Source organism: Molothrus ater, chromosome 3, assembly GCF_012460135.2.
Source record: "Molothrus ater isolate BHLD 08-10-18 breed brown headed cowbird chromosome 3, BPBGC_Mater_1.1, whole genome shotgun sequence".
In the NCBI taxonomy this organism is placed as follows: domain Eukaryota; kingdom Metazoa; phylum Chordata; class Aves; order Passeriformes; family Icteridae; genus Molothrus; species Molothrus ater.
The window spans coordinates 46,573,670-46,588,742 of record NC_050480.2 but is presented as its reverse complement, the minus strand read 5'-3'; the positions used below and the strand labels follow the sequence as shown (position 1 = coordinate 46,588,742).

At 36.3% G+C, this 15,073-nt stretch overlaps 1 protein-coding gene across 1 annotated transcript in view; it reads right to left on the bottom strand.

Moving 5' to 3' along the window:
• Positions 1-15,073, bottom strand: part of WDR64 (WD repeat domain 64) — a 54,887-nt gene that overhangs the window by 11,483 nt on the left and 28,331 nt on the right. Inside the window, exons 11-18 of the mRNA XM_036379764.1 lie at positions 12,290-12,416; positions 10,153-10,301; positions 9,003-9,126; positions 7,525-7,694; positions 5,560-5,736; positions 4,505-4,635; positions 3,119-3,196; positions 1,373-1,463 (exon numbers count right to left, since the gene is read on the bottom strand). Coding sequence (XP_036235657.1) covers positions 1,373-1,463; positions 3,119-3,196; positions 4,505-4,635; positions 5,560-5,736; positions 7,525-7,694; positions 9,003-9,126; positions 10,153-10,301; positions 12,290-12,416 — 1,047 coding nt within the window. The remainder of the gene's footprint in view (positions 1-1,372; positions 1,464-3,118; positions 3,197-4,504; positions 4,636-5,559; positions 5,737-7,524; positions 7,695-9,002; positions 9,127-10,152; positions 10,302-12,289; positions 12,417-15,073) is intronic.

The following is a 15,073-nucleotide window of genomic DNA, read 5'->3' as shown; positions in this document are numbered from 1 at the left end:
TTTAGTTTGATTATTCAAATATTTCTCCAATTTCCACTGAGTGTAAACAAGAAACACTTTTTTGAAGAGGATCAACAGATGAACAAATCAAAACCAAAATTAATGGGAATTAAGAAGCATGTTAAATGTCAATTTGGCTGAATAGCCTTAATTTCTTAAGACAAGCAATCACAATTGTGAATGTAACCGAGATCTCTTCAAGAGTGTCATTCAGAACATGCATATAGTCTTGTTACTGCCTTGAGCAAAAATTAACAAAGTTTAAAAATATATTTATACATATATAAACATTTACTCATGTCTGCATTTTCAGTAAGAAAATTTTCAGAAATCCTCATTTGTGCCTTGCTACAGGCTTCTGAGGATCCCCAAGGCTGGCAGTAATCAGTATACTGACCTCAGCAATTGCCAAATCAAATAAGGCAGGGAAAACTCTGCGGCCTCGAGTGTTTGATGTATCTCAGACAAGTCACTTAAATCTCATCCTACACATTTATGTGTAAGGCCTAATGTATGTGACTTTCAGGGATTTTTTTAAAGGCTGAAAATCACTTTCCATTTGTTCTAATGAGGAGACAGCACAGTGTATTGGATACATTAGTTTGTAAATGGCAATTAAGTCAGAGTTTGCTTGGGAATCTATCCAAGTGCCATGTTCTCCTGAAACAACATGCTGGTAAGAATCTGAGAGGCAGCAGGATTTTCCTCTTTTTGCCTACTTAATTTTTATTGCTCTGCAAGTATGGCATGTCCTTCTGGCATAGAAAGGCAAAAAGTGTCACAAAACCCATAACACTAACCTTAGCAAAAATATCCAGATTGAGACACTGATACAGTGATGGTAAAAAAAAAAAAAAAAAAAAGAAAAAGAAAAAAAAAAGATACTTTCATTTGAGAGAGTGTATCCAAGCAAACGCAGCTGCAATGTTGAAGTGGTTCTGCTATTATTCAATATTATTCAAGTACTTCATGATTTGTCTATTTTACCTTTCACCCTGAATCCTTGTATACCCCCATTTGAAAGTCAGAATTGCTTGTGATAAGTATCTGCCAAACACTTTGATAGTTAGCTATTCGCTGCGTCACAGAGCCAGCTGACTAACAAAGGATTCTTAACGCATGCACTGTGACAGTCAGTTTACAAAACTAAACAAATATTTGTTAATTATTCATAATTATTCATAATTCTTAATTATTAATTTTTTCATAACTCATTCATAATTCATCATTCTTAATTTCTTCATAATTCTTGATATTTAGTTTTGTGGATGGTGTTAGGGAGTTATTTTAGTAAGTTGCAGTATTTTAAAATCAAAACGACATCAGAAATTTGTTTTGAATGCTACCAAATCCATCAAACCAGCATATCTACCTCATGTAGGTCTGAAGAACTTTCCTTGTGCTCTGCAATGGCACTGGCATCACTCCTCACAGAATGAGCAGAGGACACGGAACTTCTTTTCCTGTGTGAAAGAAATTATTGAAGATCACTGATATTCTTGAAAATACTATTTGATACCTGGAAATCAACATCACCCAGCATTAAAAAGCATAATAAAATAGCACTTAAACTGGTTAGACTAATTAGACTAAGGGTTATTGGTTTTATATATTTTTCTAAGGCAATATTTACATATTACACAGCCAACCTCTCCTGGCAGGAGTTTTGAGCTAATGGAATCCATAGTAATTGAAAAGTAACATTGGTATTCATCCTTAGGGCACAAAAAGGAAAAATTAACTGCCTGCCAATGGCTTTTTCCCTTTCATTTTACACAGTACTTACTCTGCAAATAGTTTTCAATTAATCATAAAAACTTATTTTAAAAGTGTTATGAAAACTCTCAATAAGGTGGTTTTGTGGAAGAAAATAATGAAAAAAATGTATGTGATCTGCAATGGTTTTGTTTCTGAGTCATGAAAAATTCTGACTGAGTTAATAAGTGGTTCTTGCCACATAACACACTAGTGTCACTGCTGCTCTGCTTTTGGCAAGAGTATCTGAATAATTGGGATAGTTAGAAAGTATGCAGCTGGGGTAGTCCACTTAAATTTGGTCAGACTTATGGCTATAAGTTTGCAATTTTCAGTGTTTGATTTTACAGATTTGCTATCATGCTTGACCATTTTTGTGTGTGTGTGTATGATCACAGACAAATTTATCCAGGTATCTTCCCAGTAAATACAAAACATCCTAAGACTATGATTTTCCAAATCATTATAGGATTCTCCTGTTTAAGAATAGCAAAAGCTTATCTTCATTTATAAAAAAAATCTATTTATGAATTTTAATCACTCCTTCTTTTATTTAGCAAGGATTTCTTAAACTAATCCTTAAGTTATAATGTCAAAAAGAGAATTTACATTCAATTAAGTAGTACTGATAATCAAGTCGCATAAGCTTCTTGAAGATTTTAAAGCAACATAAGGCCATAAACCAGCTTTATGGTTCACAAGAGCAAAAAAGCTGTCGAATTGCTAAAAACTTAAAGCTGCATAAATATTTAAACAATACTGAATCCTTTTGGCTACCGACTGCCTTTGCATATCCATGGGAAGACAAGTGTTTCTGAAGTGAGATACAGGTGCAATGCCTTTCTTTCAAAATGAGCATATTTGGCTAAAATTCTCTTTTTATCCAATACTACCAATCTATGGAAGCTTCTAGCTTGTTTTAAGAGGAATCTTTTGGCTACACCCTTTGATGTGCTTGCCTCTTTGCTGAGAGTACCTAAAAGCAGGAGGATTTTATCAGGTTTAAAATAAAGAAAAAGTCTGCTGCCACAAAATTATCTCATAGAGATAAAAGAAGTTATGGTACACTGGAAAACTGATACTGGGCAAAAGCTACCTTCTGTTGAATTCTTCAACATAACTGAGACTTATGAGACCATTTAGAGGAAAAAGGGAGAGCTGAGTGGAAAAACTAACATATCATATTGCTTGACAAGCATTATGAAAGTTTAAGACTTGGAAAGTTAATTAACTGTATGGACCTGAATTGATTAATTACAAATAAAATCTCAATTCAAATAATGTATCTTGGAGAAACATTGCATCATTTTACTACAACAAAATACCAAATTACTGTGCCAAGGAAGATAAAATGCACCGTTACCTGGAAGAGGAAACACTACGTACAAGGAATAATATGGCATTGACTCCAGAGACCTCATTGTCTTCAGTAGTTTTACGCCTGAAAACAAAGATATTTGTACAGGATATATATATACAACCTATATATATGAGATAGGTTGTGTTTTGTTCCAGAAAACGTTTCACATTTAACTTGTAATTTAAAAAAATTAAACTTTACATTTCCCAGAATGCATGCAGCCTAAAGTTGTAGACAGTTTTTCAGAATCAGTTAATCAGTTATGATGGTTTAATGTCAGTGGGCAAGACATACAGAACGTGCCTGTCGCAGGAAAAAAGGTACCTGATGGAATCATGAAAATTTCATTCAGCCAAGTATTTTCTTGAGGATTGGTATTTAAGAGGAAAGTGAAGTAACTTAACTAACTAAGTTAATGTTAGCTATGCACCTTTTTCCTGGCACTCAAACAGTGATGTGAATCTTGGGTAAAGTACTCTACTAACATTGACTTTCCTGTCTTCCATGCATCAATATGAATTAGCTGCCTCATATACAGGGAAGCAAATATAAAGAAAGAGCCACTTCTGAACTGTCTGAACTGCAGTAAAGTTTTGATTATTTTTCATGGTACAGAAAACTTGTCTCACTTTCTCACAAATTTGCCAATTTTGCACATGAAGGATGAAGTGAAACTCTTGGGTAGGATAGTTAAATATTGACTTTGTATGGTCCTAAAAGACATGTATTTCTTCACTAACACAGGAATACTGCCATGCTGCTCCACTCAGTCTAACCAGATATATTGCCATTGTTCAGTTTACTGATGTAGCAGCTTAATGGTAATAAGAGTATCTGGAACCATCCTGTGATCACTCTTTGTAACTTTCTCTGAAAGATCTTTACTCTCAAACCTCCAAAATCACATCATGTTTCTCCTCATTGAATGTGACTTCTAGTCTTCTAGGTATGGACAGCGACTGAGATACTGATAATGTAGAACATCTGCAATTATCATCGGAAGTAGCATTAGTTCCAAATGTCCTCCCAAACACAAAGCTTCCAAAATAAGGATGTTTCTACAGCTCAGCAGCAGCCTCTAGTCCATGACTAGAGTGATTTACATAGTGAGAGCTTCCTTCAGTGGCAGTGCTGAGTTACATTAAAACATTATTTTTAATTACATCATCCCTTTCTCCAGTGACCGCCCTGATCACTTCTCCTACCTGCAATGTCAGGACTAGCTAGCAAATTAATTTGAAGTGGGAGGAAGGAGGGCCCACATAAATTGCTACTTTAATTCCTGCTTGTAAATCACCCTTTATATTTGGGCATATTGGAATTTCTAGTATGCCATTGAAAAGTTTGTGTGACATACTGGAGATCAAAAGGCATGAAAGTAATACTTACAGGCATGTCACAGAGGCAGATTCAAAATCCCACAAATTTATTTCACCATTTGCACTTCCTGTAGCTATCAATCTGCCTCCTTCTAGTTGTAAAACATCAAAACACCTAATATCCACAGAAGATAAAAAAGTCTACAAAGAAGAATAAAAGAAAAAAATGAGTAGGAGTAACAGTAGGATACTATAGGCAGTGAAATATTTTAACTGGTAATAGAACAAAATGCCTAAATTGACAGTGTCTACAACAACTGCACATGGGATGCTATTTTAATACTATTGTATTTTAACTACATAGAAGCACCAGAGAAAACAAGGGAGTGAAAGTATTGGGAGACTCCCAGCTGCAGAGGACAGGGGCCTCCAACCTGACCTGCTTTTTACAGCACAGTTGCAATTTGAGCATTTAAAAACAAATGTAAGGGCTGAAGATTACTCATAAGTAGGTATCTGTGGAGATATTCTAATCAAGTTAATGGAAGAAGTCACTGAACAGAGATATAATGATTTTTCCATAAACACCATCCACACCTGTTACAAAGTTAGTGAAATTTTACAAGACAGAACTTTAGTCTTGTGGACTACTCAAGTTAAATTGAAACATAAATTTGACATTTTGTTTTACTGAAGCAGTAAGAGGAGAAAATGGAATCACTCAGCTTGATCTGAATGTGCCACTACTACTAAAGGTCAGCCTAGCTATAGGAGGAAAGACATGTAATTTCTAGAGGTGTTTATGTGAGAACCTCAACTTACAATACTGTACAGGAATGTGAAGTTTATGTCCAGAGCAACTCCTTAATTATGGTGATAACTATGCAATGGACTTCTAGGAAGATATAGCCCTTGGAAACATGATTTATTCTGTGTATTTATTTCAGTATACTGAAAAGTTTGGAATCACAGAATCATAGAACGTGTAAGGTTGTAAGGGACCACAGTGAAGAATAATTATTTGGTTGTTGTCCTGTGGCTAAAACATGAAATCCTTGTGAGCACAGTAAACATTTTACTTTATAATCTTCTGTAAATGTTGCAAAACTTTGAAGTGTTTCTCACCTCTTTATCATTTTTCATGGAACTGGTGTTACATAGAAGCCGAATCTCTGGAAAAAAATCTTGTGTTTCTAAGGGGGCAGGCCTCAGTGACAGATACACAACTGGATTCCTTTGTGGAAATGGCACTATCTCAGGAAGCACCCATGTGACATATAGATCTGTTTGAGCTGAGTCACCCTATTAAAATAACAGACTTAATGAAAGAGGAAGGAAAGAATTTCTCTATTCATAATTATAGTAAGTGTGTATGAAAAGCTTGTTTTCTTTGACAAATTACAAAAACTGTTACAGGTATTAACTAGCATATGCCTAAATTGCAAACTGAAGCTTCATCTAGACATATTAGCTCCCCTTAAATTACCTGCTGTTAAATTAGAAGCTGTGCAGCTGTGGAATTCAGAGCTATTGATTTTACTCATTTTAACTACTTCTTTAAAGTAAGTTGTCTCCTTAGTTTTAGCTGCTTATTTCACAAACATTGTTACTCTCCATTTCATATCTACCAAAACATCCAGCAAAAGTGATGGTTGTTGCAGTTGTGTGAGAAGAGAAGCTACAGCTCAGCTAAAGCCCTGAGTCTCTGATTCCTCCCCATCGTGCCTAGAGGCATTGATGCTTTTCCAACTATAACAGTTTCACTCCAGTATCTAGTTCCTGCTCTGACATTGACATTTCTGTCCATTTTGAGAAGTGCCACTGAAATCAGCTCCTTAGGTTTGCTAGTGTTTTCATAGATGTCTTGAGCTGCAGAATGAAGCAATAATTAAGATTTTAGTAAATCTTATGCTATTGAGTTAATCAAACAAGAAATACCTTTAGGAAAGGACTAAAAACTGAGAGATCTGTAGTAGAGTCCTGCAAAGGATCAACTGTTTTAGGCTGCTACTGCCATTCACCTTGCTAACTACTATATTTAAAGCCTTTAAAAAAGCTAATAATAAAACAACCTGTATTTCTCATTATCACAGAAATGTTTGTGGAAAAATGTAGTTCTGCAAGTATGTGAAACAGTATTAATCTACTTAGCTTCATAAAGACTTGGAGGAGATTCAACTCCTCACCAATCCTGTCAAGGGATACATTTACATCATTTACACTTAATGGATTGTTAAGTCATTTCAGTAATAATGCTGAAGAGCAAGTAATGTGATGGAGTATTTCAAAACAGTCAGAATAACAGAAGAAAACCCTGTATAAAGCAGCTTTTCATTAGCAGGCTTGAAAGAATATATTATTTATGGAGATGAGAGCCTGTATATTTATTTTTACTCTCAAATATATCACCTGTCTAAACCCACATTTTCTACCTTGCACACAGCTGCTTTAAAGTTTCAGAAGAATTTTGTTCCAAGTTAAAAATTCCAATTTGAAGAATTTAATTCCACAGAAATAAGGTTTGTCTGAGAAGTCAGCCATAATTATTGTAAGCCATAATTACTGTAAGCTGCAAATGCATCCTGCTAGTTTTAGCTGAAAGGAACACAGAGTAGATGCTCAAAATCAAGCCAAGCAAGTCAATCTGATTTATTACTGCCTTGTTTCTTGGTATCAGTTCCTAAGAATTCAGTGTCTTAATCTATTAATTAAAAAAAAAAGGTATACTTTCACCAAAATATCATCTTAAGAAGTTCTTTAAATAGACTAAACACTATCTGTAGTAACAACAGCAATATTTTAAAGCTGCTACCCCAAAGGATCTGTAACTATTGAAACCTCAATCACAAATGAAAAAGCAAACTTGAGGAAAAAAATTATGAGAATGCTGGAAACCAGTGATGGACTAATAAACATTTTAGCACTAGACAGAAGGGCAAAAAGCTAAGTTGATTACGTTGAAAAAATAGATTGTTCCTTGATAGTTTCTATAAGTTTATCTACTAATTAATAAAAAAGTCCTATTTTACCTCAGAAATGAGGGGCTACCTAATGAAATTAGTGGGGGAAAAGGAAGCATATTTGAAAAACCTGAATTATTTTTATCTTCCCTCTCTGTTCCAAAACAATAACTGCATGTTGACCCTCATCAGCCTTCAGATATACTATCTTCAGCACACGATGCTCATCATCACTGTCTTGTGTTAAAGGCAAGGCTTTAATTTCTTGTCCACTTTCAAACTCCCAGATTTTCACTGTTCCTACACAGGGATGACAAAAATGTAGAAAAGGGAATGAACTTTAAGCAATAACCTGTGCTGCAAATCCAGAATCTTAAATAAGACCAAACAGGGAAAAGAGAAAGAAAGAGAAAATCCAATTTGAGATCAAGAGCTAGGTCACTGGTCTTTCAAAAATTGTAACTCTGTGTTTCTTAGCAAAGCAGCTGTAGGGCCAAAAACCTTAACAGAAAACACCACTACCCTCTCAATTTTTCCATCTTTTATTCCATGTCTATTTTTTTGTGCAGCCCAGGATAAAAGATCTCTGCTTATCTTACTTACAGTTTCTGAATAACATTATCAGAGAGTAGAGTGTGGACTATCTGGCAGAAGACTTTGGGCTCTGAGTGACAGCAATGAGCAGAGGGGCCTGATTGCTGGATTTATCCCAGGGAGCTACTGGGGAGAAGGAGCTACAGAATTTTCTTAAGTAAAGCAATTAGTTATATGTGACTTTTCTTTTGTAAGACTTGACAACATTCACTTTCTGTTGTGGTCTTAAGATCCATAAAAGATGTTCCCAGGTAGAAACAAGAAATATTAGCCAATATGTGTGGGAAAGGCCATCATTTCCTCTTCATGTGAGGCAGCTTTCATAAGTTTCACATGTTTTAGAAATTCAGGTATGTCTTCATAACATTTTAACATTAACATTTTAATGTAAGAAAAATTATTCTTTCATGTTAACAGATTATAAAATTATTAAAGCTTCCTGCACAATTCAATGTGCACTTGTGTAGTGGAGAGGTCTGGTCACATTACCTAAAACTCACGCCCTTAATAACAGACATGAAAAATACAGGAAACATCTCTGTCTGTCTATCTATCTATCTATCTATCTATCTATCTATCTATCTATCTATCTATCTTGTAGTGTTCAATTACTTCCAACACTGTAAAATTGAGCTTAGAGACTAGAAAATTTTAAAACTACCATTCTTCATCTGCAGCCATTTAGTTATACATCTAGGTCCTAAGTACTACAAGGGAAACAACTTTTCAGACCAAGAGCTTTGAAGACAGTCTTTCAAAGAGTAGTAGGCTAAAAAAGAACCAGAGCCCAAGCAGCCCAAAATCATGTTTCTGTGAACCACTTATCAAAGAGAACCCAACCAAGATCCACCCTGCCCTTCTACAGACTGACAGCTGTGCAATCAAAATTAATTCTGTCACTGAGACAGTCAAGGCAAAGAGTTCTGTCTGCTAATGTAATATGCCATAAAAAAAAAAAGGTAATAAAAAGTAGTAAAGGTAAAAAAAAAGGTAGTAATTCTTTAATTGCTTTACCATCACATGCCCCAGTAGCAAGATAAACCCCATTTCTTTCAATGGCTGCACAGGTCACCTCAGTATTCAGCCCATGTGCATCTTCTATTTGATATATTTGAGATCCTGTTTCTAGGTCCCAGACCTAAAAAAAAAAAAAAAAATTAGTTATTTTTAATACATCCTCAAAACTGATCACACAATGTGTTCTACTGTAATAGAGAAATTATGGCCAATAGCAAATTTTTTTACTGAAATACCAGTGTATTTTTCCTGAAAATGTCCCTCTCTCTGGGAAGCCAACCAGGCAAGGGGAGGCTCTATTTTTTATGTATGCTATGATAAAGGTCCTTGTTAAGTCAGAGAGACTGATATTAAATATAAAGTGTTTTTACAGTTTGAAAGAAAAGAAATTTAACTAGAAAGAATTGAGTTATACTTTCTCTGCAGAATATACAAATGAGGCTTTTCATAAACATTTGGTCCAAAAACATAGAAACAACTATCTCTGCTCATTATTGAATCCTTTTGGAAATTTAAGCAACACCTAACACCTTTTAATGAAATACCAGTACAAAATTTGGTCACTGTAGTGGGATGGCTCAGATGCAACTGGATTTGTCAAGCTGCTGATTTCATATGTACTGATATCTGATTTTCTGTAGCACCAAGTGCTCCAAATTATCTTGTGATTGTAATAGTGTTGCAGCCATTGTGGTCTAAGGAAGGCAGGGTTTACAGTGACAATAACATCTTTGGAGGGAGTATAAACTGAACAAACCATTACACAAGCCTTCCTCCATAGAAATGCCATGCATCACCAACTGACCCAATAAAAGATGCTACCTCTCCCTACAGATTTTGCCATCTAATGTACCAACAGCTGGTGAAAACTACATGTTCTCAGTACCTCTTGTGATTATTGTAGAAAATGTATTGTAGATTATTGTAGATTACTGTATATTATTGTATTTATGTTAAAAAGAAAAGTTGAATCTTCTGAACCCAAATGAACCCATGACTACCACTTCTTTGGACCCCAAAAATAGCTACAAAAACAACACTTTGAATAAAAAATATTAGTAACTTATCAAATTTCTGGATAACTTATTCTGAATACAAAAGCTGAGACTTCTATTTTTCAGTATAAAGGGTGACAGCTTACACTCACCTTTAGTATTGACTCAGTGCAAATGCTGAGGATCTGGTGAAAAGCCCTGTTGTAAAGCAGAACATTGAGGCTCCTCTCATGTGTCTGAGGCAACTCTTTTGAACCTTGTGTCACATTAGCTAGGGGATAAATATCAATGACATCTGAACCTGCACGAGGTGAGAGAAGTGAGAATACATACATTTTGAGCATAATTTTCCTGGAAATTAAAAGATTCATGGAAACCATTGGGTTCATACGAGTTCTTCTGAAGAGGATACGGAATATTGTCTGTTTCTTGAGAATACATGTTCACTGATGCAGAAAACATTCTCACACCGTCCCCAAAAAGTACCAGTCAAACAATGGCCAAGTATTTACCTGTCTTACACAGTCCTCTACCCACCTTTGATGAGATTCACATCCTGACTGCAAATTAGGAGAAGCCATAAATCCCCCAGTTGCAGAGTTTGTTGGCCTGAAATGGAATGTACTGTAATACATAAAACTCTAACTGGGAGAGCTATCACTCAAATAAATTCTGGTTTCTGCTTTCTTAGAGATAAAGCAAACTGCAGGCAACGATGATGTCTTTCCAGTACCTTCTCTATACAGCACTGCAGTTGTGAATCGTGTTTTCCAAACACCTCCCAGTGCTCTCAGATCAGGGGTTGCAAAGGCAGAGGCAGACAGGGACAATAAGAAAAAAGAAAGGATAAGGTCTGTACAGTGCTCTCAAACCAGAGTGCATATGCAGTCTCTCATTGCAGCTCCAGTATCCCTGCCCTGGTATCCCGGCTGATCTACCAGCAGAAGAGCAGCAATGAGTCCAGAGCAAAGGAGGAAATTGCCTAATCCTTGGCATAAATCCAGGTCCAGAGGTCAGCAGCTTAGAAACAGGCACAGAAGGAAAGCTATGGCAATACTCAAATAAAGCATGAAGGTGAGCTGTGATTTATGAATGTTAGTGAATATTACTAAGTGAAAATCTCCTCTGTGAAGCCAGGTACATAGCAATGAGAATGAATTCACTCAGTCTCTTGGCCTCTTCAGGGGCAGGGAAACATTCACTTAGGCTTTTAATGAAATCATTAACAGAGTCTAGGACCAGACTTTTACAAATATTCAGGCACTTATAGAACCATTGTTTATAAGGCAAATTACCTCATTTTGTCAAGGAGTAACCGGTATAAATTCCCGACATTGCTAAGCCTTGAAAATCTCACGAGCGTAAATTTGAAATGAGGACAGTATCTGTACCCTTTAGTGATTAAAAAATTCAGTAGAAACCTCAGGTCACTGAAAACAAAATGTTTCACATTTGTCTTCTCAGATCTGACAAGCTTTGTAAGCTTAAGCTTTGTGCCTTGTTCCTAATCCAAGGACAGAAAAAGCTGTCTCCAAAGACAATTACCTTATTTTTCTGGTACATGTCAGGTCTCACAACATGTTCAAAGCTGTCTTTTTTGTGACTGCATCTCTGCGGCAGACAAACTGCGCTGATTTCAAGAGTCTCTGCCTTAGATATAAAAAGCTAACATCCTTAGTGACAAATGCAAAGCTCTGGTCCCTCAGAGGTGTCAGACTCCCTGCTACAAAGTCAGGAAACAGAGCCCAGAAACCCCAGGTTGAGCTCCCACAATATTTCATTCCTAATCAGTTGGGCAGTGCATCTGTTGACACCTCAGGTTGTAGGTGAGTTAACTGAATTAAATAAGGAGTTTGAATATACTTGGGAGGGCTCCACAGAGATTGAATGCTGCTGTTTTCATCTCCAAACAGGAGGCAGGTCCTAGAGGAATAGTTAGGGGGAGATCAATAACTTAACAGCTTTCAAGAAATTACAAGTCTATATAACAATCTCTGTAGTTTAATTTTGCTGTGGGAAGCTCACCTTGCCTTCAGAGAAGCCTTTCTCATTTCCTTTGGTTCCTGCTGTTAATTCCCATGCTGCATATTTTCATGCCATTTTCAATATTGAAATTGAATATATAACCCACTTTAAGACAGTCTTAATATGCAATTCCCTTGTCTCCCAGTATTCTGTATATTCTCATATACCTTACTCCTGTACTCAACTTCAGCTGTATTTAATCATAAAGAAAACTGGATTCTAAGAGAAGGGGCATGCTCTCACACACCAACTGCAATAACATACCTGTGAAAAGCAGGCCATGGTCATTGTCAAATACCATGGGAAAGGCATTCATCTCTTCTGGAGTCCCATGAGCTTCATAGAAGACCTGCAGTGGTGAAAGAGTCTGTATATCCCACACTCTAAAAACCTAGAGGAGGAGAGAGATGAGAAAATCTAGTGCTGTAGCCTGACTGGATTTTAAATTATTTGGTTTCTATGACATTAATATTATAGCCTCCAATGAAAATTACATTGTTAAAAATGGTACATCCCAAAATAAACAAGAAAAATAACAAAGGTATCTTTATTCCCATTTTACTAGGATAAAATGCACAGAAAGGCTGAATTTTGTAGTCTTCACCTGAGAAGACCACAGCAGAACCAGATCTCATAAAAACTGATTCTACTCCTTAATGACAAGATGTCTCCATTGTGTGCCATACTTTTCTGTAACATACAGATAAATGCCAATGGTTTAAAAATTTGTATTTGAACTGGAGTATGAAATGATGTGCAGCAGTACAAAGATAAATTTCAGGGGACACTGGATAAAGAAATTCCTGAAACCTTTGACTGACAGCAAATGTTGGACCAAATCAGTATCAGAGCACACTGCATAAGCATTATTTTTATGCATATAAAGTTCTTGTGCTCTCCATAAGGAAATGCCATTGACCACAGTAAGGTCAATGGCATTTCCTTATGGAAATGGCACTCTAATGGCAATCTAATCCTGCAAGGAGCATTAGATGTATTTAGATGTATTTGTTCTTACCTTAAGGTTCAATGGAAAGCACAGCATCTGCTTTGAACTCTAGAATAATTGTATGTTAGCAGTGCTTTTCATCCTGCCTGATCAAAAGCTGTGTTGAACTTACTGCTATCCCATGCCAATTATTTTTTGTACTTCAAGAAATCATGACTTAATTTCTCATGGCCTTTAGTGTGGCCTTTAGATCCCATGGCCTTTAGTGTGGTGTATTTTTTGCAAGATAATTTTACTTTGCTCTCAAAAGTTATTCTGTCATTGCATCTGCCTGCAATTCAGCTTATTCAGCTGCCATAACTGGTGAATGGTATGTAGGCATTTGTGCAAGTTATTTTATTCATTCAATTGTACTATTATTATGGCTTCATGTTTAATTGGGACTTTAATACAAAGACACATGTCAGTACAACATCAACAGTCTCATCAATACTCTCAGTGTTGTGGGCCTTGACAAAAGTCACAACCTGATTTTAAAGGACGTTACAGTGGATCCACCAGAATTCTGAAAAGGAAGGGAAGAAAAGGAACAGATACATCAGTCAGTGTTTAAACAAATCACCTGTGGCACCAGAGAGAAATTCGTACATGAGTGTTTCAGAATGTTAAGTAGAAGAGAATTTCTCCTTAAAATTTTGTTTGTTTTCAGGAAAACTCAAAAAGAAAGGACTCTAAACAACTTTTTACTGAGAATAAATTTTCCCTGAGACAGTACTGAGTCAAAAGAACCATGTCCATCACATTCCTCTGACTGACTTCTGATTACATATCAGAGTTTACTCAGACATGCAATTTCTAAAGCCTACAAAGAGCAAAACAGTCATTGAGAAGCCTTGAAACAGGAAATCTATTTCAATAGGAAAAAATCATGATGCCCTTTATCCAGCTGAACAATAGACCAGCAAAAATTGAAAGAAGGATCGATGATGAGAATTGAGAAAGTTAGGGCAATATCATAGGTGGATCTCCAAGGTCAATTTTGATACACTCACAATTAGAGCATGTAAAACAGGGGTAAGAGCTGAAAATTAAGTAAAAGTAGGTATGTGTGGAGATACTACAGTCAGATGAAAATAATAAGTCACTGAATAAAGATAAACCTTCCCATAGGCATTACCCAGATATGTTACAGTGTTAGTGAAATTACACAAAACAAAAATGAAGAAAGACAATTCTAATAGTGTAATGGACTATTCAAGTTCAATTGGTCAAAAAGTGAGACATAGGTTTGATATAATATCAAGGCAATAAAAAGAAGATGTTTTTATAGCACAAGAGCATATAAGTGAGAGCTTCCTGTGCTATATCTTGCTGCTTGTTCAGCTGTTAAGGCTAGTAGCACATTAAGAAAATAGTCACTTAAAGTGACAGCACAAAACCTGGATACATTGTAGCATTCATAAATCTCCTCCCTGCCTTATGGCTGCCTTCTTTTCGCAGCCCGTGGGCCGGGATGGGGAGATTACACAAACCACCGTTCCACATGAGTAACTCCCACACAGGGCATCACCAGCGTGGCCGCAAGACACAGTGTGGGTGCTGCTCATCCACATCAGCCACAGACTGTGCATGAAGCCATGCATGAAGAGAGGCAACAAAAGGCATGCTTTTTTAGAAATTAGCAAGTGGCTAGGGGCAGTTGCCTTAGGAGTGTTGTGTTAATACTAACTTTACTGTCCTACTTATTTATTGAAGATTTTCCCACAGCAGCCTGACAAATACCAGGAATCCCTGAAAACCTCTGAGAGCATATTCTTGATGGCAAAGAGCTTTTGGACTGTGTCTTCTGAAATGCAAAATACAGACTACATACAAGCAAACAAAACATATTAGGGAGGAGAAGGAATGTGGAAAGAAGGCGCTTCAAGTGCTATTGGAAACAACACACTGTTTCAACTTTATAGGGAAAGCTGAGCTGTACTTCCAGCAACATTATTTCTGTAACAGTAGCTTACTTAGTTGTTGGCAGAATTGGCTTTGACCCATAGACAGACTTTTTTAAGAGTTAGCAGAGCAGGGATACCTGCGTGTGCTCCCAC